General features: G+C 43.4%; 1 protein-coding gene and 1 non-coding gene across 2 annotated transcripts in view; both read right to left on the reverse strand.

Annotated features, from left to right (window-relative positions):
* Positions 1-1,394: 1,394 nt before the first annotated feature.
* The window catches only part of XPNPEP3 (X-prolyl aminopeptidase 3), a 70,746-nt gene continuing 46,763 nt past the window's right edge, over positions 1,395-25,377 (reverse strand). The window contains exons 5-10 of the mRNA XM_025400529.1: positions 19,663-19,725; positions 17,763-17,876; positions 14,581-14,666; positions 6,108-6,288; positions 4,157-4,277; positions 1,395-1,681 (exon numbers count right to left, since the gene is read on the reverse strand). Coding sequence (XP_025256314.1) covers positions 1,515-1,681; positions 4,157-4,277; positions 6,108-6,288; positions 14,581-14,666; positions 17,763-17,876; positions 19,663-19,725 — 732 coding nt within the window. The 3' untranslated portion in view covers positions 1,395-1,514. The remainder of the gene's footprint in view (positions 1,682-4,156; positions 4,278-6,107; positions 6,289-14,580; positions 14,667-17,762; positions 17,877-19,662; positions 19,726-25,377) is intronic.
* Positions 11,472-11,575, reverse strand: LOC112633830. The gene has a single exon (XR_003121600.1). It is a non-coding gene; the product is annotated as a U6 spliceosomal RNA (small nuclear RNA).

Below are 25,377 nucleotides of genomic sequence, written 5' to 3' on the forward strand. Positions count from 1 at the left end.
ATCTCCTGACCTCGTGATCCGCCCGTCTCGGCCTCCCAAAGTGCTGGGATTACAGGCTTGAGCCACCGCGCCCGGCCGAAATATGACTCTTTACCACTGCACTCCCAATGCTAATATCAGAGAAAGATAAGAATCATAGGATATTTATGGGTATTTGGTAGATTCCGTATTTTGTTTCTATTAGCACTAGAGGAAATCACAGAATAACAGGGGTACTTCTCTGAAAACTGGGTGCCACTACTGTGACTCTGACAGGGTAAGTAAGTAGAGGATCTGCTTCTGCGTAGCACAACAGCTACAAGGCTAACCCGTGAGGGTCAGTGCATCAAGAATCTATAGAGGGAGCAGGGATGTCTGGGAAATAAATCATTTTTTTCTTTTCTTTTTATTAATTTTTGAAGCCGTCATTAAGAAATCATCTTTAAATCGAAGAGAAAAGATGGCAGGATGTCAGGATTTTTTTTTTTTTTTTTTGAGGAAGAGTCTCGCTCAGTCACCCAGGCTGGAGGGCAGTCGCATGAGTTCAGCTCACTGCAATCCCCAGCTCCCAGGTTCAAGCAATTCTCATGCCGCAGCCTCCCAAATAGCCGGGATTACAGGCATGTATCACCACACCCAGCTCATTTTGTATTTTTAGTAGAGACGGGGTTTCACCATGTTGGCCAGGCTGGTCTGGAACTCCTGGTCTCAAGTGATCCACCTGCCTCAACCTCCCAAAGTGCTGGGATTACAGGCGTTGAGCCACTGTGCCCAGACCTGATGTCTGGATCTTTAGTATAAACATATACAATTTTCTTTCTCTCTCATTTCCTTCTTTATCTAGAATCTAAACACTTTCCAGGTCCCAGGCAACCAAATGGGAAGAAAAGCTCAAAAGTGTTTTGTTTGGTAGGTAGCTAGTGTTGCTAGAACCTGGACTGTGGCTGACTAGTAAGACTGCAGGACACCAGTGCCCCTGAGGGCTCATATGGCTCCAGTAGATATGCAGGATCTAGAATAGGTAGGGAGGAGTTACAGAAGGTATGTATTGGCCACCCACAATCACCAACAGATGAATTTTCACATAGGCAGAGAGCTTGGTAATTACCTAAAAATACAGGGATCACACAAACTTCTTATGATATTGGGTGGATCTCAGCAAAAGTATAGAAAGGGAAGGACTTGAAAGAAGAAGTGAAATTTCTGTATGTTTAAATGTGTTAACTGGAATGCATGGATATATGTAACTAAGACCTTTATGTTTAAAAATTAAAATTGCTCTGGTCATTAATTCTATAGAATTAATGTTACCAAAGCTGCAGTAACATACTATTCAAAAATTCATTTTTCCAGACTTCTAACTGCTTAAAACAAAAAAACCCCACACACACGATTACATACATTCACACAGCTGCTATGCTCCCAAATGGAACACATATATTACTGCATACACAGAGACACTCAGAAAGCACACGTGCAGGGCTGCCAGCATACACCCATCTTGAACCTGAGGTGCATGTGGGCCACAGTGAAGGTCAAGAAGCCCGGCTGCATATCTGTTCAATGTCATTCATCTCTTTGGGACAATCTGCAGAAAGGATGAGAGGTGAGTCCTGAGTCACCACTACATCATCCTCAATTCGTACACCAAGACCCCGAAACTTCTCTGGGGCATCTCTGTCATCCTCTGGAATATAAATGCCTGTGAAGTAGAAAGAAGAACATGCTGTTCAGGAATGACAGTAACTGGGTGGTTTGGGGCAAGTAAGTTAACCTCTGGGTTAAAATTCCTTCCTCTGTAATACTGGATCTTTATGGTACCTACCTAGTAAAGCTGTGAATATTAGATGAGATAATACATGTCAAAGTGCCTGGCATATAATGGTCAACACATGTTGGTATCATTACTAAAATTATGATTGTGGTTATCTTTATATTGGACTACAAGCTCAATACAACTATGGCAATGCTGATCATGATTCTGTCATATTCCAGTGGCTCAAGCAGGCCAGTAAAGTTACTTAATTTAAAAGTACGTCAATATATGTGGGGTACAAGCAGATTATATAAGTCCTTTCTTCCCCTGCCTAAGAGTCCCCTGGAAAAAGAGCACTTTGCAAAAATAAAGACAAAATATATTTAAACTGTATGAAAAGAAACATTTAGAGATTATTAGCCTTGACAACTGGAAGCTGCAGAAATAGTCATTATAAGGTTTAAATATATCTGATGTGGCCGGGCGCGGTGGCTCAAGCCTGTAATCCCAGCACTTTGGGAGGCCGAGGCGGGTGGATCACGAGGTCAGGAGATCGAGACCATCCTGGCTAACATGGTGAAACCCCGTCTCTACTAAAAATACAAAAAACTAGCCAGGCGTGGTGGCGGGCGCCTGTAGTCCCAGCTACTCGGAGGCTGAGGCAGGAGAATGGCGTAAACCCGGGAGGCGGAGCTTGCAGTGAGCCGAGATCGCGCCCCTGCATTCCAGCCTGGGTGACGCAGCGAGACTCCGTCTCAAAAAAAAAAAAAAAAAAAAAAAAAAAAAAAATATATATATATATATATATCTCTCTCTCTCTCTCTCTCTGATGTGTATAATATAAAGTAAAAGAGAAACTGAAAGACTTTAATGTACATTTGGAAAAATGTAGGAACCCCAGGTACCCTTTCTAATCATGAAGTTAGACACACACCAGGGCTTTTTATATTAAACAAGTTGTAAACTTCCTCCACTATCCTCACAGATCCTGCTCTACGATTAAAAAACAGAAAAAGGGCCGGGGGCGGTGGCTCAAGCCTGTAATCCCAGCACTTTGGGAGGCCGAGACGGGCGGATCACGAGGTCAGGAGATCGAGACCATCCTGGCTAACACGGTGAAACCCCGTCTCTACTAAAAATACAAGAAAATTAGCCGGGCGAGGTGGCGGGCACCTGTAGTCCCAGCTACTCGGGAGGCTGAGGCAGGAGAATGGCGTGAACCCAGGAGGCGGAGCTTGCAGTGAGCCGAGATCGCGCTACTGCACTCCAGCCTGGGGCACAGAGCAAGACTCCGTCTCAAAAAAAAAAAAAAAAAAAAAAAAAAAACAGAGAAAGATCAGCAAAGGAAAATGGAGCACAGTTAAGGAAGCGCTCATGTACCAACCAGATTGAACCAAACGATATAGCTATGGCCACAGATAGCAATGTATGACTAGGTTCAAAGGGTGGCATAAAAGACATTTCACAGCCATAATTTATATAGAGATTACAATACTTGAAATCTAAAATTTAGATCTGTTTTCAAAACAAAACCAGCATCAGTATTTAACCATCAACTCTGACATCATCAATCTTCACACACCACTGTGGCCACTGCTCCTCTTCAGAATCCTGCTCAACACCCAGGACCATTCAAGTTAGGTAATGTATCTGACTGTGAGCTTTCTCTGAAGCTTACGAGGAAGGCGTTGGGTACTAACGAGTGGGATGGTGCTGGGTAGTTCAATGCAGCTTGCAGAGGTGTTGAAACTGAGAGCATAGTGTGTCTGCCTGTCTCTCTGCACGCAAGCACCGGGGGCTCTGGAAGCTTGAGCAGCCCCCAGCTACTAAATGGGAGACCAGTACAAACTGGCCCTGGGAAAGGCAGGATTAAAAAAGATTCATGTCTTAATATCTATTCATTTCTATATATCTATATATAGGAAGTATTCTCCATCAGTTGTTTATTGGAGGAGTCAAATTGAACAAATTGTGTGATGTTAAATAAGAATACGAAAGATAAATCTAAAATAAAATTATCTTCCACACTGGAGAGACTTTTTTTCTTGTCTCTTCTAACTTAATTACATTGGTTGAGCTAAAAACAAACAATGTGGCTGGGCATGGTGGCTCAGGCCTGTAATTCCAGCACTTTGGGAGACCGAGATGGGTGGATCACCTGAGGTCAGGAGTTCGAGACCAGCCTGGCCAACATGGCGAAACCCCGTCTCTACTAAAAATATAAAAATCAGCCAGGCGTGGTGGCGGATACCTGTAATCCCAGATACTCAGGAGGCTGAGGCAGGAGAATCGCTGAACCTGGGGGGCGGAGGTTGCAGTGAGTGAAGATCACACCACTTCACTCCAGCCTGGGCGAAAGAGCAAAACTCCATCTCAAAAACAAACGAACGTTTACCTCATAGTAGTATTATAACTCCTTACCTGGCTCAATTGTGATTACCATCCCAGGCTGCAGAGGGAGAGAACGGGGCATGTCTGGAGTGTCATGGACATCCATCCCGAGGTAGTGGCCAACATGATGAGGGCAGTATTTTCGAGCAGCCTGGAAAAGATAATTATCACAGTATCATCAGAGCAATGACCTCTAACGGGGAATGCTGGGCAAGTATAAATCAGTGAGATATGTGTTATTATCTCCCCCATGGTTCTGCCACTTCAGTTTAATTCCTCCTTGGGCTAATACTTAAAAGGCACCTGAAAAACTGCAACCTCTTATATGCAATTCTGCCAATGGCATTCTCATCAATCCACACTTCCATTCCCACTATTTAATATACTACCTACATGCTGACTTGGGTAATCCAACTAATGACTGTGGCAAATGAAAGTCTGTTTTCTTCAGTACCATAGGAAAGATAAAAATAAAAGAGAGAAAAAAAATCTCTTTTTTTGGGAAAGAGGATGACTATTACCACAGTTCTCTTTCCAATGTTCCTTCACACATCCCTCTCAGGAATCCACTCTGGAGACCCTAAATATCTCACAGCAACTTGTGGAGAAGGCATACTTTTGGGCACGTACCAGCTTGGGTATTTCTTCTTCTTTGAGATGGAGTCCTGCTCTGTTGTCTAGGTTGGAGTACAGTGGTGTGATCTTGGCTCACTGCAAACTCGGTCTCCTGGGTTCAAGCGATTCTCCTGCCTCAGCCTCCCCAATAGCTGGGATTATAGACTTGTATCACCATGCCTGGCAAATTTTTGTATTTTTAGTAGAGACAGGGTTTCACCATGTTGGCCAGGCTGGTCTCGAACTCCTGACCTCATGTGATCTGTCTGCCTCAGCCTCCCAAAGTGCTGGGATTACAGGTGTGAGCCACTGTGCCCAGCCAGCTTGGGTATTTCCATCAGTTAGTTAAAGATTTGTTGGCCCGAGCAACAGGCAATTTATAGCTTCGTTTCTATTGATAATAGAAGTCCTAGAAGCCTTAACTTGTAGGTAGGAGATGCCTAATGGTCTATCTGACTTGGGCATCTAGCATCTTAATTTTAAAGCTGAGGTTTTACATTTTTACTGAACATCATCACATTTTGGATGCAGAAAAAAATTCACTAATGACATGGCCTTTGGGAATATTGCTGAAGTCTCAAAAATGTCACTTAAACAAATACCTTCTCCTTTGACCTACAGAATAACCCATAAAGGGATTAAAAGTTAATCTCTCTCTCTCTCTTTTTTTTTTCTTGGACATAGGGCCTTGTTCTGTGGCCCAGGTTGGAGTGCAGTGGTGCGATCATAGTTCACTGCAGCCTTGAACTCCTGGGGTCAAGTGATCCTCCCACCTCAACCTCCCAAGTAGCTGGTACTCGAGATGTGTGCCACCACACCTGGCTAACTTTTAAATTTTTTGTAGAGACAGGGTCTTGCTATATTTCCCAGGCTTCTCCTCATTTCTTGTTTCCTTTTTCACCCTGTCTACACCAGACTTCATTTTACGTTTTCTGAATACTGAGCTAGTTATGCAGCATGTAATGAATCAGAATGTGCTGCCATCTTCTGGAAGAAATAAGTACTGACTTCCTTTGTTTTAATCTATGTTAAAGCTAAATCCCTCTTACAGATCACAAAGATGATTTCTAAATCTTTTCTTTTTACTTAAAAAACCCCGTGTGTGTATGTGTATATATATATATGTGTGTATGTATATATATGTGTGTGTATACATATCTATATGTATATACATATAGATGGGTCTCGCTATATTGCCCAGGCTGGCTTCAAGCGATCCTCCTGCCTCAGCCTCCTAAACTACTGAGATTACAGGCATGAATCACTGCATCTGTCCCATTTCTAAATCGAATTAGCTTTATATACGGTAAAAGCCTAGCAGCATGCTAGGTGTTCTTGAGAACTGGGGTCAAGAGAAGTGAAATACCTTGAAGATATTATTTTCCTTAATGTTCTTCATGATTCCCAAGTCTTTAAGCTTCTGTCCTATCAGGGTCAGCATCATGCTGTAGATGTTCTCCAAGCTTGTCCCAGGGAAGCAGAGGGCTAAACAATCTCTCTGGATCTCTAGAACAGCTTCATAGAGTTCTGCCTGAGGTGCAGTGAACCTAGGGATGGGAAAACCAAATAATCTGAACTTAGATAATCTGATCTCTAAGAAGTCTGCTACTAAGTTTGATTAGAAAAACCCCAAGATGCTGCTGCTGGGGCACTGTTGATGTTTAATAAGTACCAATCTATCAATATGGCCAGGAGCTCAATCATGTCCTAGGTGCTCAGCAGGAAGGGCAACAATCCTTCAAGCTGGAGCAGCAACGCAGTCTCTTCCTCAAATGATCAGGAGAGACATGAAGTAGGGCCAAAAGCAGCACCCAGCCACGAGTGCAGTCAGTGGGCAGACGAGGCTCAGCCTTGATCCTGTCTAATCCCTTACAGCACAGACTACCATTAAAAAAAAGGCAGGAGGCCGGGCGCGGTGGCTCACGCCTGTAATCCCAGCACTTTGGGAGGCCGAGGCGGGCGGATCACAAGGTCAGGAGATCGAGACCACGGTGAAACCTCGTCTCTACTAAAAATACAAAAAATTAGCCGGGCGCGGTTGTGGGCACCTGTAGTCCCAGCTACTCGGGAGGCTGAGGCAGGAGAATGGCGGGAACCCGGGAGGCGGAGCTTGCAGTGAGCTGAGATCCGGCCACTGCACTCCAGCCTGGGCGACAGAGCGAGACTCCGTCTCAAAAAAAAAAAAAAAGGCAGGAAAGCCTAGAGACCCACTTCTGACAGGTGAAGCAGATACCATGGGATAAACTAGTCAACATCTGGGCTACTGGTAACATACTAGCACTTAAGTGTCTTTAGAATAACAGTTTCTTTAGCAATTATGAGATAAAAAAGTGACCTGGGATAATATATGATATGTATTCTCACATACTGTTGATAGGAGTGTAAACTAATACAGCCAATTACATCAAGGCCTTAAAGATGCTCATATAACTAGAGCTTATAATTCTACTCTAATATATCTGAAGAAAATATTTGAAATTCAAAAAAGCTGAATGTACGAAATGTAATTTTATTGTTGTAAATTATGTATAATTTGAATATATAAATGAATGTAATATAAAATGAATGTAATTTTATAATTGTAAATTATTAGATAAACTCTAAATGTCCTCTAATAGAAGAATGGTTAAATATAATAGCATAAGGAACCCATAGCATAATGTACCCATACCCCACCCCACCACAGTATTACTAAATAATTATTTCTGTAACAGTTTTTTTTTTTTTTTTTAAGAGACAAGTTCTCACTATGTTGCCCAGGTTGGTCTGGAACTCTTCAGCTCAAACGATCCTCCTGCCTTGGCCTCCCAAAGTGTCTTTATATACACTAAAATGCATACATTTGAATGGTACAATTTCGACAGATGCATGTACCAAACCTATTGAAGCTGAGGACAATGAACTCCTAAATTCTTCTGAGTCTTCATTGCCAGCAGAAGCGGCCCTTCCACACCTGTCTGAGAAGGCTAACCCTGTTTTCCTGAAAACCTGTAGGTATGTCCCTTGAGGTAGTTGCCTTGGTTCTTCTAGTCCGAGCAGTCCTCAAGTCCCAGCAGGCTCCAAATTAGGTAGCAAGTGTGACCCACGAGGAGGTCCACTCCACTCCAAAAAGAACTGTATGAGGGGCCGGGCATGGTGGCTCACGCCTGTAATCCCAACACTTTGGGAGGCCAAGGTCGATGGATCACCTGAGGTCAGAAGTTCGAGACCAGCCTGACCAACATGGAGAAACCCCATCTCTACTAAAAATACACAATTAGCTGGGCGTGGTGGCGCATGCCTGTAATCCCAGCTTCTCCAGAAGCTGAGGCAAGAGAATTGCTTGAACCTGGGAAGCAGAGGTTGCGTTGAGCCGAGATTGCATCATTGCACTCCCACCTGGGCAACAAGAGTGAAACTTTATCTCAAAAAAAAAAAAAAAAAAAAAAAAAAAGAACTGCACGAGGTTTCCAATTTCTGACAGACAAAAATCTGGGAATATGGGTGGAATGAATATTTATGGTGTGGGATAATGGTAGAAGGAACATAGTTGCATCAGGCAACTTTACTGATATGGGTCCACTAATCAGAGATTCTGGATTCAATGTTGTAGCTGAAGGGGTCAGAAAAGTTCTAACAGTTTGGTTGCCTGGCTGGCTGAAACACAAACCAAAAGGTCATCCACAATACATAAACACAAATGCCACAACTGCTTTGGTATACTGGAGAAGGAATTCTGCCTCAAGACTATAATATAAATCCTGCCTGAGTTTGGACTGAAGTCTGCCCTATAGATTTTGGACTCAAGCCTTATACAGAGCATTTCCATCTCCCCTGAAAGCTTCCTCATGTTCATTTCTTTTTTTCCTTTTTTGAGATGGAATTTCCCTCTTTTGCCCAGGCTAAAGTGCTGTGACCTCGGCTCACTGCAACTTCTGCCCCTACCGGGTTCAAGCGATTCTCCTGTCTCAGCCTCCCAAGTAGCTGGGATTATAGGCGCCTGCCACCATGCCTGGCTAATTTTTGTATTTTGAGTAGAGATGGGATTTTGCCATGTTGGCCAGGCTGGTCTTGAACTCCTGATGTCAGGTGATCCGCCCACCTTGGCCTCCCAAAGTCCTAGGATTACAGGCGTGAGTCACCATGTCCATTTCTAATCAATATCCCTACTTTCCGAGGCAAATGCTGTTGTGATTATTTTGACCTTAGTTTGCCTAATCTAGAACATCATATAAATGGAATCATATAATATATACTATTTTGTGTCTGGCTTCCTTCACTGAGCATAATCTATGCTCTGTGCACCACTGCACTCCAGCCTGGAATGCAATAATCTATGCTCAGTGAGGGTAGAATGATGTCTATGCAGTACATCCATGGTGTTGCTTCAATCAATAACAAAAAACATTCAATCAGTAATTAAAATGTTCTTTTTTATTACTGAGTGGTATTCCATTGTATGAACAGACCACAATTTGCATATTCATTCTCCTGTTGATGGGATATTTTGGTTGTTATGCTATTGTGAATAAATGCTGTTATGAATGTCCTTGTGCAACTCTTTTTGTTGAGAAATGTTTTCATTTCTCTTAAATACCTAGAATTTGGCTGGGCATAGTGGCTCATCCCTGTAATTCCAGTGTTTTGGCAGGTCAAGGCAAGAGGATTGTTTGAGCCAAGGGGTTGCAGACCAGCCTGGGCAACATAGCAAAACCCTGCCTCTATAAAAAAACAAAATATTAGCCAGGCATGGTGGCATGTGCCTATAATCCCAGCTACTTGGGAGGTTGAGATGGGAGGATCGCTCTCTGCCTCAGCCTCCCAAGTAGCTGAGATTACAGGCACCTGCCACCATGCCCAGCTAATTTTTGTTATTTTAGTATGGATGGGGTTTCACCATGTTGGTTAGACTGGTCTCGAACTCATGACCTCAAGTGATCCACTCGCCTGGGCCTCCCAAAGTGCTGGGATTACAGGTGTGAGCCACTGCACCTGGCCTTTTTACAATGTAGTTCTATTCTTCCAGCTGGATAATTTCTTTTTTCTTGTTTTTTTTGAGATGGAGTCTTGCTCTGTTGCCCAGGCTGGAGTACAGTGGTGCGATCTCCACTCACTGCAAGCTCTGCCTCCTGGGTTCACGCCATTCTCCTACCTCAGCCTCCCAAGTAGCTGGGACTACAGGCACCCACCACCACGCCTGGCTAATTGCTTTTATATTTTTAGTAGAGACGGGGTTTCACTGTGTTAGCCAGGATGGTCTCGATCTCCTGACCTTGTGATCTGCCTGCCTCAGCCTCCCAAAGTGCTGCGATTACAGGAGTGAGCCACCGCCCCCGGCCCCAGCTGGATACTTTCTATTTATCTTCAAGTTTGCAAACTTCTGCAGCCTCCCATCTACAGTTAAGTCCACCCAGTGAATTTCCTATTTCAGTTAATGTACTTTTTGGCTTTAAAATTGTCATTTAAAAATTAAAAATTTTTTTATTGTAAAACAAAACACAGATATAGAAAGTCAAACAAATCAATCAAACATAAACCTTAAGAAATTATTCGGTGGCTCTATTAGAAATACAAAAATTAGCTGGGCGTGGTAGCACCCGCCTGTAGCCCAGCTGCTTGGGAGGCTGAGGCAGGAGAATTGCATGAACCCGGAAGCTGGAGGTTGCAGTGAGCCAAGATTGTGCCACTGCACTCCAGCCTGGGCAACGGAGCAAGACTCCGTCTCAAAAAAAAAAAAAAAAAAGAAAAAAGAAAAAAATAAATAAATTATTATAAGGTGAATACCAGTCAGACAAAAAAATAAAAATAAAAAAAGAAAAACTTGGCAGACTATCCCAGAAGACCTTTCTTTAGGTCCCAGAATAATTACAATCTTAACAATAAGTAACCCTCATCCTAACTTTTTTTTTTGAGATGGAGTCTTGCTCTGCTGCCCAGGCTGGAGTACAGTGGTGTGATCTTGGCTCACTGCAACCTCCACCTCCCGGGTTCAAGTGATTCTCCTGCCTCAGCCACCCAAGTAGCTGGGACTGCAGGCGCCTGCCACCACAACTGGCTGATTTTTTGTTGTTGTTGTTATTTTTAGTAGAGACAGGGTTTCACCATGTTGGCTAGGCTGGTCTCAAACTCCTGACCTCAGGTTATCCACCTGCCTTGGCCTCCCAAAGTGCTGGGATTAAGGTGTTAGCCACCGTGCCCAGCCTTTTTTATTTTGGAGATAAGAGCCTTGCTCTGTTACCTAGGCTAGAGCGCAGTGACGTGATCATAGTTCACTGTAACCAAAAATTTCAGGGGTCAAGTGATTTTGCCACCTCAGCCTCCTAAGTAGCTGGGATTACAGGTGTGCGCCACCATAGTTGGCCAATTTTTTGTATTTTTTGTAGATATAGAGGTCTTGCTGTGTTGCCCAGGCTGGTTTTGAACTCCTGGCCTCAAGTGATCCTCCTGCCTCAGCCTCCCAAAACACTGGGATTACAGGTGTGAGCCACCACGCTAGCCGTATCAGTTTGTAGTCAGTTAATTGTGATTTTTAATTTGTGTGTACTATTATTTACACATGAATTTAAATTTTTTTTTTTTTTTTTTTAAAGACAGGGTCTCACTCTGTTGCCTAGGCTGGAGTGCAGTAGTGCAGTCACAGCTCACTGCAGCCTTGACCTCCGGGCTCAGGTGATCCTCCTACTTTAGTCTCTCTAGTAGCTGGGAGTACAGGCCCATGCTACCATACCCAGCTAATTTTTTTCTTTCATGATTATATATGAAATGCTTCACAAATTTGCATGTCATCCTTGCATAGGGGCCACGCTAATCTCTGTATTGTTCCAATTTTAGTATATGTGCTGCTGAAGGAAGCACTTTTAAAGTTTTTTTGTAGAGATGGGGTTTTGCCATGTTGCCCAGGCTGGTCTGGAACTCCTGGGCTCAAGTCATCTGCTAGCCTTGGCCTCCCAAAGTGCTGGGATTACAGGATGAACCACAATGCCTGACCGAATTTATAATTTTTATTGAGATATAATTCATTTATCATAAAATTCCTTCACTTAAAAAAGTGTACAATTCAGTGGTTTTAAGTATATTCACAATGTTGTACAACCATCACTACTACTAATTCCAGAAAATTTTCATTACCATCTCCTCCCAAATCTTGTATCTGTTAGCAGTCACTCCCTTTTCCTTGCATTTTTTTTTTTAAATTTTAATTTAAAAAAAAATTTTTCTTTTTACAGATGAGGTCTTGCTCTTTTGCTCAGGCTGGAGTGTACTGGCTATTCACAAGCTTGTTCCCACTACTGATCAGTACAAGAGTTGTGACCTGCTCTGTTTCTGATCTGGGCCAGTTCAGCCCTCCTTAGGTAACGTGGTAGTTCCCCGCTCCTGAGCGGATACCATATTGATGATGGACTTGTCGCAGACACCTGATCAACATAGTGGACTGCAGCTTAGAACCCTTGGACTCAAGTGATCCTCCTGCCTCAGCTTCCTGAGTAGCTGAGACTATAGATGCATGCCACTATGCTTGGTCATTGTGGGGTTTTTTCTTTTTATTTTTTTTGCGACAGGGTCTGGTTCTGTCACCCAGGCTGGACTGCAATGGTGCAATCTTGGCTCACTGCAACCTCTGTCTCCTGGGCTCCAGCAATCCTCCCACCTCAGCCTCCCGAGTAGCTGGGACTACAGGCACGTGCCACCATGCCTGGCTAATTTTTTTGTATTTTTTGTAAAGACCGGGTTTCACTATGTTGCCCATGTTGGTCTTGAACTCCTGAGCTCAAGTGATCCTCCTGTCTTGTCTCCCAAAGTGCTGGGATTACATGAGGCACCTCGCCTGGCTGTCCTTTGTGTTTTTAAAAATATTTTTATCACCCAAATATTCACCCCAAGATAATTTTCTTTGTGCTCATTTTTAATGTATTTGATACACTCATTTGTAATATATTTGATATAACTAAAACCTCTTTTAGTTAACAGGCTCCTCCTCTACCTCTTTTCATTTCCTTGTAATGTATTTGTTAAAGAATCCAGGCTGCTTGATGTAGTTTATCAGTCTAGATTTTGCTAATTGTGCAGTTACAGACTGAATGTTTGTGAATTAGGAGGTAATTATTCTGAGGTAACAAATATTACCTGGTGTTTGGTTTTGTTAGCTAGTTGCTCTATGTTTATGTGACAATTCGAAAAGTTTGAAAAACTATCCTGCTGCTGCCGTCTTCCCAGAATCCCTGGTTCTTTTTAGTTTCTATTTCTCATTGAGATTCTCCATCTGTTTGCTCATTATGTCTACATCTTCCTTTAACATATCTGTAACAGCTACTTTAGAGTCCTTCTGCTAATTGGAACATTAAGATCATTTCTCTCTCTTTTTTTTTTTTTTCCTTTTTCTTAAGATGGAGTTTCGCTCTGTCGCCCAAGCTGGAGTGCAGTGGTGCAATCTCAGCTCACTGCAACCTTCCCCTTCCCGGTTCAAGAGATCTTCCTGCCTCAGACTCCTGAGTAGCTGGGATTATAGGCGCCCGCCACCACACCCAGCTAATTTTTGTATTTTTACTAGAGACAGAGTTTCACGTGTTGGCCAGGTGGTCTTGAACTCCTCACTTCAAGTGATCCACCTGCCTCGGCCTCCCAAAGTGCTAGAATTACAGGCGTGAGCCACTGTACCTGGCCGGGATTATTTCATCATCAGATTTTCTTGAATACAGGTCACAATTACCTGTTTCTTCTCACGTCTAGCAATTTTGTTAACTTGGATAGATTCAAACTACAAACTCTGTTTTCACTGGGAAGCAACTAAAATATCTTCTCAGTTTATTCTGCTTCTAGCTGCTGGTATTTTGCTGAGCCTCGTGAGGCCTCCTCAGAACACATAGTTTAGTGATCAGCCAAGGATTTTTAAATATTCTGTATGGAGATTTTGGGGCTCACAGTTTCTGCGAGCCCTTCTCGTCAAGGATTTTCCTTCATCTTTCTGGCTATTCTGCCAGCACCTAAATCTGTCCTTTGATATCTTAAATCAATAAGGCTGTGGCTTTCTGCTGCCCAAGCTATGTGCACTGGGCAATGTCCACAGGCAAAAAGCCCTATTCACCAAATTTATCCATTATAGTTTTTCTTTTTTTTTGAGACAGAGTCTTGCTCTGTCGCCCAGGCTGGAGTGCAGTGGTGCGATTTCAGCTCACTGCAAGCTCGGCCTCCCGGGTTCACGCCATTCTCCTGCCTCAGCCTCCCGAGTAGCTGGGACTACAGTCGCCCACCACCACGCCTGACTAATTTTTTGTATTTTTAGTAGAGACGGGGGTTTTACCGTGTTAGCCAGGATGCTCTCGATCTCTGGACCTTATGTCTCCCAAAGTGCTGGGATTACAGGCATGAGCCACTGTGCCTGGCCAGTTTTTCTTTTTTTTTTTTTTTTTTGAGATGGAGTCTCACTCTGTCACCCAGGCTGGAGGGCAGTAGTCCAATCTTGGCTCACTGCAACTTCTATCCCTTGGGTTCAAGTGATTCTCCTGCCTCAGCCTCCCGAGTACCATGCCCAGGCTAATTTTTGCATTTTTAGTAGAGACGGGGTTTCACCATTTTGGTCAGGCTGGTCTTGAACTCCTGATCTCAGGTGATCTGCCTGCCTCAGCCTCCCGAAGTGCTGGGATTACAGGTATGAGCCACCACGCCTGGCCCATTATAGTTTTGTAAAAATGGACTTTTACCTGGCTAACACAACAGTCTTAGAAAATAATGAGGAGCTTTGCAACCTAACTTGACCAGGAATGGACCTATAGTATTTCTTTAGTCATTCATTCCAAATATAGCCATATTCCAACTCATACTCCTAAGAAGCAGTGGGGTATGTTACTCTGTAGAAACCCTACCTGCCATTGACTGGCCAGGTACGTGTGATGTCACTCACATAGCAGGAAGACTCACAACCTCCATCCAGAAGCACCATTTCCCCATCCTGGAACAAAGTAAGACAGGTTAAAGTGGACAAGCTCATGATTATAAGTTGTTTCTAGTAATCCTAATCCAAAGTATGCCTTTTTTTTTTGAGACGGAGTTTCACTCTTGTTGCCCAGGTTGGAGTGCAATGGCGTGATCTTGGCTCACCACAACCTCCACTTCCCAGGTGCAAGCGATTCTCCTGCCTCAGCCTCTGAGCAGCTGGGATTATAGGTGCTTGCCACCACACCTGGCTATTTTGTATTTTTAGTAGAGATTGGATTTCTCCATGTTGGTCAGGATGGTCTAGAACTTCCAACCTCAGGTGATCTGCCCACCTTGGCCTCCCAAAGTGCAGGGATTACAGGCGTGAGCCATCGCACTTGGTCCATTTTTTTTTTTAAAGCTCTAATTTGAAGGACACTAATTGCTGGTTTCTTCTATTTATCTACACAGCATCTAAACTTTTCAGATGTTTGAAACGGGGCATGTGAAAATAAAACAAAACCTTTCAGATGAATTCATACTGCCTCAAGAAAGTTGGCAATGCATAGTGTTTAAGTGTATAGGCTTTGGAACCAGATTCCTTGGGATTGAATTACTAGGTATAAACATTAGCACATCATAAATATCACTATTATCGTTTTTTTAAAGAAAAAAACCCCCATATGCTTTTGCTTTGTTGGTATATGAAAAAAGAAAAAAACAATCCTATATATGTTGGTATGCCGGGCCTTATTCAAACACAGCCACCCTTAAACATTTAACCTTGGAATATCAATTCCTTTTTTTTTTTCGAGACAGAGTCTTGCTCTGTCGCCCAGGCTGGAGTGCAGTGGTGTGATCTCAGCTCACTGCAACCTCCACCTCCTGGGTTCAAGCGATTCTCCTGCCTCAGTCTTCCAAGTAGCTGGGACTACAGGCGCACGCCACCATGCCTGGCTAACTCTGTTGGCCAGGATGGTATCGATCTCTTGACCTCATGATCCGCCCGCCTCAGCCTCCCAAAGTGCTGGAATACAGGCATGAGCCACCGCATCAGGCCCCACTCCCCTTCTGCTCTCCATCATAATACATGTGGGGAAAGAAGAAAACTTTAAGTATATCTCTAACTTTCTAATTGTCATGTTATGCTGAAATTATCTCTCTATGCCCGTGAAGACAGAGTATATATTATTCATATCTAAGTAAGTACAACATTTGACAAACAGTAGAATAATGAGTAAATGATAACATACAGTAATGGCAACTTAAAATAATGGATGTGATTTTTCGTTTTTGGTAAAAGATTGAATAAATTTCTGCTAATAAACAACTAAATCCTGGATAAAATGTATTTTATGAAATGTTGACTTTTTTTTTTGAGATGGAGTCCTGCTCTATTGCCCAGAGCTGGAGTGTAGTGGTGCAACCTCAGCTCACTGCAATCTCTGCCTCCCAGGTTCAAGAGATTCTCCTGCCTCAGCCTCCCGAGTAGCTGGGACTATAGGCATGCACCACCACACCCAGCTAATTTTTGTATTTTTAGTAGAGACAGGGTTTCACCATGTTGGCCAGGATGGTCATGAACTCCTGGCTTCAAGTGATCTACCTGCCTTAGCCTCCCAAAGTACTGGGATTACAGGCATAAGCCACTGTGTCTGGCCTATATTTTATTTTATTTTTTGAAGACAGGGTCTTGCTCTGTTGCCCAGGCTGGAGTGCAGAGGTGTGATCACAGCTCACTGCAACCTTGAACTCCCCAGGCTCAGATGATCCTTCTCACCTTAGCCTCCCAAGTAACTGGGACTATAGGCATGTGCCATCATGCCTGGTTCATTTTTGCATTTTTTTGTAGAGAGAGGGTTTCACTATGTTGCCCAGGCCAGTCTTGAACTCCTGCGTTCAAGGGATCTGCCTGCCTTGACCTCCCAAAGTGCTGGGATTACAGATGTTAGCCACCTCACCCAACCTATGATATTTATGAGTTAAAAAAAATCCCTCCAAACTACATATACAGTATACAATTTGTATAGAGTTTATAAACAAGCAGTAGCTAATTAATACTGTTTGGGGAGTCCTATGTATGTAATACAACTATTTCTTAAAAGTCAAGGGAAAAACAAAATTTAGGCAACCAGTTACCTTTGAGGAAGTGGGATGGGACAGCATAAGGGTAGGTGTGCTGTATTGCTACTGTTCTAGCTCTAAAATTGACTGCCTGGTTCATGGGTATTCATTTTTGTTTTTGTTTTTTTAAATTATGCTGTATAATTTACATGTTTCCTATATTTTTTTCTTTTGGATTTATTGAATACTAAATCAGTAAAGAAATGGACTTAGTAAAGGAATACACAATTCCTTCACTTGTAGAGTCACATGGGAAGAAAATCATAGAAGATATGTTCCCTCACAGCTAATAGTGATTTCTTAAAGTCTTTCTGCCCAGAAAATCTGCTTGGCTCACTGTTGTTGCTGCAAGTCCTTAGAGAATGAGAGTTATAGTGAAAAGAGCAGAGGCTTTAGAGTAGAATACTTGGCTCTGCACTAATATGTTGTTTTAGGTTTTTAAATATTTAAATATTTATTTATTTATTTAGAGACAGAGTCTTGCTCCGCAGCCCAGGCTGGAGCGCTGGAGTACAGTGGTGTGATCTCAGCTCACTACAACTTATGCCTCCCGGGCTCAAGCAATTCTCCTGCCTCAGCCTCCAGAGTAGCTGGGATTACAAGCACGTGCCACCACGCCTGGCTAATTTTTGTAGTTTTAGTAGAGACGTGTTTTACCATCTTGGCCAGGCTGGTCTCGAACTCCTGACCTCAAGTGATTCACTTGCCTTGGCCTCTCAAAGTACTAGGATTACAGGCCTGAGCCACACCTGGCCTATGTTGTTTTATTTTTTAAAGTTCATTTTCCTCATCTATTAAAAAGTCATGTTAATATTTGCTCCTTTCTAACAGAGCTAATTTAAGGATAAAATGAGATAATGTCTGTAAAACCATTTATAAGCAATAAAATATTTTTAAAATGTCAGCTAATTTGTGAAAGCTGAAGGTTAGGGGACCATGAGGTTAGCAGGTTTTCTACTAGGGTATCTGGACCTAGTGGGAGTAGCACTGAGGGCATTTCACATACCTTGATGAGTTGATTATTCTTCACATAGTGCAAAGTGTTTGACCGATTACCACCAGCCACCACAGGTGGATAGGCTAAGATGTCTGCACCACGAGCCCGGCATTCAAATTCAAACTGTGAAAAACAACAGCAAGGTATGACTCAAAGGGTTTCTGTAGGGCTGCCCCAGCCCAGGCTCTCTTCAACAGCCCATACCTCCATACCAGTACTTATCTTAAGTCATTACTGGAAAACTATTCATCATACCTAACCAAACCTTTTATGCTGTAATTTCAGTCCATCTCTTTTATTCTCACCCCAGGTACTATAATCTATGTTAAGTATACTCTTTTATTCCCATAAATCCTGTTATTTCAACCCTATTATTAAATCTGTTCTTTTTTCTTTAGTGTTCTCTAAATCTCTTATAATTTTCAAATTAAGTCCAGAAGACAGAAAACTATGATGAAGGCTGAGCCTTGAAATACAATCATGTAAGGTTACCATTTGTTTATTCTTATTTAGCTAAACACTGAAATATGACTTACATTTTTAACAACAGCTCTAAATTACTAATTCCAATCTTTCAAATAGCTACGAATCTAAATGCTCTGGAAAAGTGAAAATGGATGCTAGGAAAATTGCAGTCCTACTAATTTCACTACGTTCTAGGATACAGGATGGAGCTGGAGGTTGATGAGTATCTGCTACTATCTACAGCACTTTCTCAACCTCTATTTTTTTTTTTTTTTTTGAGACGGAGTCTCGCTGTGCTCCCAGGCTGGAGTGCAGTGGCGTGATCTCGGCTCACTGCAAGCTCCGCCTCCCGGGTTCACGCCATTCTCCCGCCTCAGCCTCCCAAGTAGCTGAGACTACAGGCGCCTGCCACCACGCCCGGCTAGTTTTTTTTTGTATTTTTAGTAGAGACGGGGTTTCACCATGTTAGCCAGGATAGTCTCGATCTCCTGACCTCGTGATCCACCCGCCTCGGCCTCCCAAAGTGCTGGGATTACAGGCTTGAGCCACCGCGCCCAGCCTCTCTATTTTTTTTTGAGACACGGTATTGCTCTGTCACCCAGGCTGGAGTGCAGTGGGGCAATCATAGTTCACTATAGCCTGAATCTTCCAGGCTCAAGTCATCCACCCACCTCAGCCTCCAGAGTAACTGGACTATAGGTGTGTTACCATGCCCAACTAATTTTTTAAAATTTTTTGTAGAGATGAGGTGTCATTATGTTGCCCAGGCTGGTCTCCAACTCCTGGACTCAAGTGATCCTCCCATCTCAGCCTCCCAAATTTTACAGGCATGTGCCACCACGCCTGTCCTCAGCATTTTTTTTTTTTTTTTTTTTTTGAGACAGTCTTGCTCTGTTGCCCAGGCTGGAGTGCAGTGGCATGATCTTGGCTCACTGCAACCTGTGCCTCCCCGGTTTAAGTGATTCTCGTATCTCAGCCACCTGACTAGCTGGGATTATAGACATACGTTACCACACCCAGCTAGTTTTCGTATTTTTAGTAGAGATGGGGTTTTGCCATGTTGGCCAGGCTGGTCTCGAACTCCTGGCCTCAAGTGATTCACTTGCCTTGGCCTCCCATAGTGCTGGCATTATAGGCATGAGCTCCATGCCCAGCCCTCAGCCTCTTTTTGACATTGACCTAAACAGTATTACTTTTGTCACCTCGCATTGCTAAATTTTCCCTTCATCATCATCTGTTCTACTTTGCAATTTTCTTCCTTTAATTGTAACACAGTATATTTTAGACTTAAAAATGACCAGTGATATTTCAGAAACAAATCCTCTCCAATGACATGCTGGTCATCACTATCATGAAAGCAAATTGCACTACCATTTCTGCAAATCAAATTACTTTATTATATTCACCTCCAACAAGACGGTGAAGCTAACCATCTAAATCTCACCTTAGCATAAAGAAAGCCTTCTTCCACAGGGGCTTTACTGGCAAACATGGTTTCTATGAAAGCCTGCAAAGAGAAAGGAGGATGAAAAGAACATGATCTCATTCTATATTGCTTACTTGAACATTCAAAATACTGGAGCTCAAATGAAAAGCACCTTTCCCCACAATTTTGTCAACCTGAAGTTGTGACTTACTGGGGATAATAATATAGATTTCTGAAAGGAAAATATTTTGCTTTGATGTGAATGTGTCCCCTCCAAAATTCACGTTGCAATTTAATCCCCATTGGGGTGATAGTAAGAAGTGGGGCCTTTTGGGTAGTGATTAAATCATGAGGGCTCTGCCCTCATAGATGGGATTAGTGACCTTATAAAAGGGCTTGGGGGAGTGAGTTTGGCCCCTCTTGGTTTTCTGTCCCTTCTGCCATATAAGGATACCTAGAGGGTGTCATCTATCAGGAATGTCCCTTCACCAGACACTGAATCTGCTGGCACCTTGACCTTGGACTTCCCAGCCTCCAGAACTTTGAGGAAATACATTTCTATTGCTTATAAATTATCCAATCTCAGGTACTTTGTAATAGCAGCACATACTAAGATACACATTTGTTATTTACATAACAAAATGCCTCAATAGCACCATGTATGAAATTATGGATTGAATGGTCTAGTCTACATCAAGGTTTCCCAACCTCCGTACTACTGACATTTGGGGCCAGATAATTCCTCGTGGGAGAGCTGTCCTGTTCTATGTAGGATGCCAGAAGCATTCCCAATTGTGACAACAGGACATTACCAAAATGCTCCCCAGGGGACAAAACTGCTCCCCCACTGAAAACCACTGGCCTATAGTATAAGTACTTTTATTAATTCTCTGTGATAACCACACCATATGCGTGTGCTTTTTTTTTTTTTTGAGACAAGAGTCTCACTCCATCCCGCAGGTTGGAGTGCAATGGAGTGATCAGAACTCACTGCAGCCTCAAACTCCTGTACTCAAGTGATCCTCCCACTTTAGCCTCCTAAACTGGGACTACAGGTGCACGCCACCATGCCCAGCTAATTTTTAAATTTTTTGTAATTTTTAATTTTTTCAGCCTCCTAGGGTGGCTCACACCTGTAACCCAGCACTTTAGGACGCTGAGGTGAGAGGATCGCTTGAGCTCAGGAGCTCAAGACCGGCCTGGACAATATAGTGAGACACTATCTCTCTAAAGAAAACAAACAAACAAACAAACAAACAAACAGACCGGACGTGATGGCTCACGCCCGTAATCCCAGCACTTTGGGAGGCTGAGGCGGGCAGATCACTGAGGTCAAGAGTTTGAATCCAGTCTGTCCAACATAGGGAAACCCCATCTCTACTAAAAATACAAAAAATCAGCTGGATGTGGTGGTGTGCGCCTGTAATCCCAGCTACTCAGGAGGCTGGGACAGGAGAATCACGTGAACCAGGAGGCAGAGGTTGCAGTGAGCCAAGATTGCGCCACTGCACTCCAGCCCGGGCCACAGTGCAAGACTCTATCTAAAAAAAAGAAAACATGAAAACATTTCTTAGTATGAGGTAATGGCATTGCCAAAATGCCCAATAGAGTAAAAGCAAGTGGGGCAATGGTGGGAATATTTGCATGGCTTGCTCCCTCTAGATTCAAATCTTTCCTCAAATGTTTCCTCCTCAGAGGCCGTTCCTGACTATCCCATCTAAATTAGCACCTTCCATCACATTTCATCCCCCTTCACTGCTTTGTTTTTCTTCATGGCATTTAATTCCAGATGACTTCATGTCGTTTGTTTACTGTCTCTCCTCCGCCAGAATGTAACTGTGGAGAGTGAGCGTGGATAGTCTATTGTACTCACTAATGTATCCTCGGAACCTAGAGCAGTGCCTGGCACATAGTTGGTACTCAGTAAATATCTGCTGGATAATGAGCAATTAAAATCAATTAAAGGGGCCGGGTGCGGTGGCTCATGCCTGTGATCCCAGCACTTTGGGAGGCCCAGGCGGCAGATCACGAGGTCGGGAGATTGAGATGATCCTGGCTAACATAGTGAAACACGGTCTCTACTAAAATACAAAAAAATTAGCTGCGTGTGGTGGCGGGCACCTGTAGTCCTAGTTACTTGGGAGGCTGAGGCAGGAGAATCGCTTGAACCTGGGAGGTGGAGGTTGCAGTAAGCCAAGATCATGCCACTGCACTCCAGCCTGGGTGACAGAGCGAGACTCCATTTCAAAAAAAAAAATTAAACAACTGGGTGTGCTGGCTCACACCTGTAATCCCAGCACTTTGGGAGGCTGAGGCACGTAGATCACTTTGGCAGGAGTTTGAGACCAGCTTGGCCAACATGGCGAAACCCTGCTGTCTCCACTAAAAATACAAAAAATTAACTGGGCATAGTGGTGGGCACCTGTAATCCCAGCTGCTCAGGAGGCTGAGGTAGGAGAATCACTTGTACCCAGAGAGTGGAGGTGGCAGTGAGCTGAGATTGCAACACTGCACTCCAGCCTGGGTGCCACAGCAAGACTCCGTCTCAAAAAAAATAAAAAAATAAAAAAATAAATTAAAGGACATTTGTACACACAATCACAAATGTTGACAAATAACTTATTCAGCACTATATTTTTAGCATGAAACCTAAAAAATATGGCAGTCCTAGTGGCTTCACTCACTCAAAAAAGGGATTTGTCTTTTTATTAATTTTGCTTTTAACCCTTATTGCCTGGCATAGATAATTGTTGATGTCATGGCTTAAAAAAATTTTTTTTTAAGAGATGGGGTCTTGCTATGTTGCCCACACTGGAGGGGCAGTGGCTATTCATAGGCACAATCATGGTGCACTACTGCCTTGAACTCCTGGGCTCAAGTGATCCTTCTGCTTCAGTCTCCTGAGTAGCTGGGACTATAGGTGCACACCATTGTGCCAGGACAGTTGTGACTCTTTCAAACTGTTACGCAGACTCAACAGGATAGAAAAGTTCCTCTTCCTTCCTAGGTGATCAAATGCCTAATATTGCTTTACTTCTTTTTGTAATGAATGTGCCTCCTATGAGTCAATTTCTTTACAGAGCATTCCAGGTACACATGACACGCAGTTCAAATGCTACCTACCCTTACTATATGCTTGATGTCCTTCCAGTAAAGATCAAGAGTTAGACTGTATGATTGGCATTTCTTAGGATTGTCTTGTCACAACGTAGTCCGCACTCCCAATAAAGATTTAACACTCTTACTTCACTAAGTGCTACCTGAATGTATTTTGACTGTTAAAAAATGTAAAATGGGCTTTCTTTGCATTTCACCCTGCATCTCATAATCAGAACACATCACAAACGAACACTGTAAAGCTAATGGAGAAGGGAGAGTAGAGAGAAAAAGCATTTCACAAACCATTTCATGAAAGGTGTGTGTGTGTGTGAGTGACAGAGAGAGAGATGGGGGGAGGCAGCCCTTAATATTGTCCCATGGATCGTTTCTTAGCTTCCTTATTTTAAAAATCAGTGATTTGAGGCCGAGCGCAATGGCTCATACCTGTAATTCCAGCACTTTGGGAGGCTGAGGCAGGTGGATAATGAGGTGAGGAGTTCCAGACCTGCCTGGCCAAAATGGTGAAACTCTGTCTCTACTAAAAATACAAAAATTAGCCAGGCGTGGTGGCGGGCACCTGTAATTCTAGCTACTCGGGAGGCTGAGGCAGAGAATTGCTTGAACCCGGGAGGCGGAGGTTGCAGTGAACCTAGATCGCGCCACTGCACTCCAGCCTGGGCTACAGAGTAAGACTCCATCTTAAATAAATAAAAGGAATGGTTAAGGAAAACAAGAATGTTTAACTTTGGAAGACTAAAGGTAGAATATAGAGAAGCAGGCCTCAAATGTTTGTGTGCTATTATGCTATGAGGCTTAATTCTAGCAGGTCTGAAATTAGCCTGAACTGTTTTGCTAAAGTTCTGTATGACACTGATTCGGTCCAAGGCCTGAAGCATACTGATAAACAGTGTTGCGGGGAGTTTCAGAGCAGTTTGTATCAGCTTGTCAGTACTTGATAACAGATCAATGCTTTGTACTGGGTCTCCATGAGCTCGCCAGAGGGCTTTACTATTACATAGCAGGGATATGCCTATGTGACCAAAATCAAAAATCCTAAGTGAGATTCCATTTTAGGCTCTTGGGTTCTGAGGTGTTCTGGGCATTCATCACTGGTTCCTGGTCTGTGAGACAACCACCAAGCCCTTACCTAGGGAGAAAAACAGGAGCCTGCACCTGTCTTCTCCAGACTCCTTGCTGTGAGACAGCCACAGGCTGTGATACGTATCTTTAACTTTAATGCAGTTGCTCTATGAAACCTTTTTCCTGTAATGACTGTGTATTTGTAAGCACTGTCTCTGGGTCTTCTTTAACAATTGAACTCTAACTTAGAAGTAGGAATGTTGGCCAGGCGCAGTGGCTCACACCTGTAATCCCAACACTTTGGGAGGCAGAGGCAGATGGATCATGAGGTCAGGAGTTTGAAACCAGCCTGACCAACATGGTGAAACCCCATCTTTGCTAAAAATACAAAAATTAGCCAGGGGTGGTGGTAGGCGCCTGCAATCCCAGCTACTTGGGAGGCTGAGGCAGGAGAATCGCTTGAACCCTGGAGGCAGAGGTTGCAGTGAGCAGAGATTGCGCCACTGCACTTCAGCCTGGGTGACAGAGAGAGACTCTGTCTCAAAACAAAACAAAACCAAAACCAAAACATAGTAAGGAAAAGAAAGGAATGTTTAGAAGACAACTAATTCATTCTTGATTTTTTTACTGAGATACAATTCACATCATATAAATTAACCAATAAAGTGAGCAACCTAGTGACATTTAGTACATTCACAATGTTTTACAACCACCACCTCTCTCTAGGTCCAAAACATTTTCATCATCAGAAAAGAAAATCCCTTACCTATTAAGCAGTTAATTTCTGTTCTCCTCTCACCCTATTCCCTGCTTTTTGTCTCTACGGGTTTACCTGTTCTGGATATTTCACATAAATGGAGTCACACAGGCGGGCACAGTGGCTCACGCCTGTAGTCCCAGCACTTTGTTTGGGTGGATTGCTTGAGTCCAGCAGTTCGAAACCAACCTCAGCAACATGGTGAAATTCAGTATTTACAAAAAATACAAAAATTAGCCAGGCGTGGTAGCACGAGTAGCTCTGCCTCTCAAGTAGCTGGGCCTATAGGCATGAGCCACTGTATCTGGCCTGTTGTTGAACTGTAAGAGTTCCTTAAATAGGCTGGGCACGGTGGCTCATGCCTGTAATCCCAGCACTTTGGGAGGCTGAGGCCGGGGGGAGGGTGGATCACCTGAGGTCGGGAGTTCGAGACCAGCCTGACCAACATGGAGAAACCCCATCTCTACTAAATATATAAAAATTAGCTAGGCGTGGTGGCGGACGCCTGTATTCACAGCTACTTGGGAGGCTGAGGCAAGAGAATTGCTTGAACCTGGGAGGCAGAGGTTGTGGTGGGCCAAGATCAGGCCATTGCACACCAGCTTGGGTGACAAGAGTAAAACTCCATCTCAAAAAAAAAAAGTTTTTTTTTTTTGTTTTTTTTTTTTGAGACGGAGTCTCGCTCTGTCGCCCAGGCTGGAGTGCAGTGGCCGGATCTCAGCTCACTGCAAGCTCCGCCTCCCGGGTTTACGCCATTCTCCTGCCTCAGCCTCCTGTGTAGCTGGGACTACAGGGGC

The sequence above is a fragment of the Theropithecus gelada genome, chromosome 10 (genome assembly GCF_003255815.1).
Source record: "Theropithecus gelada isolate Dixy chromosome 10, Tgel_1.0, whole genome shotgun sequence".
Taxonomy (NCBI): Eukaryota; Metazoa; Chordata; class Mammalia; order Primates; family Cercopithecidae; genus Theropithecus; species Theropithecus gelada.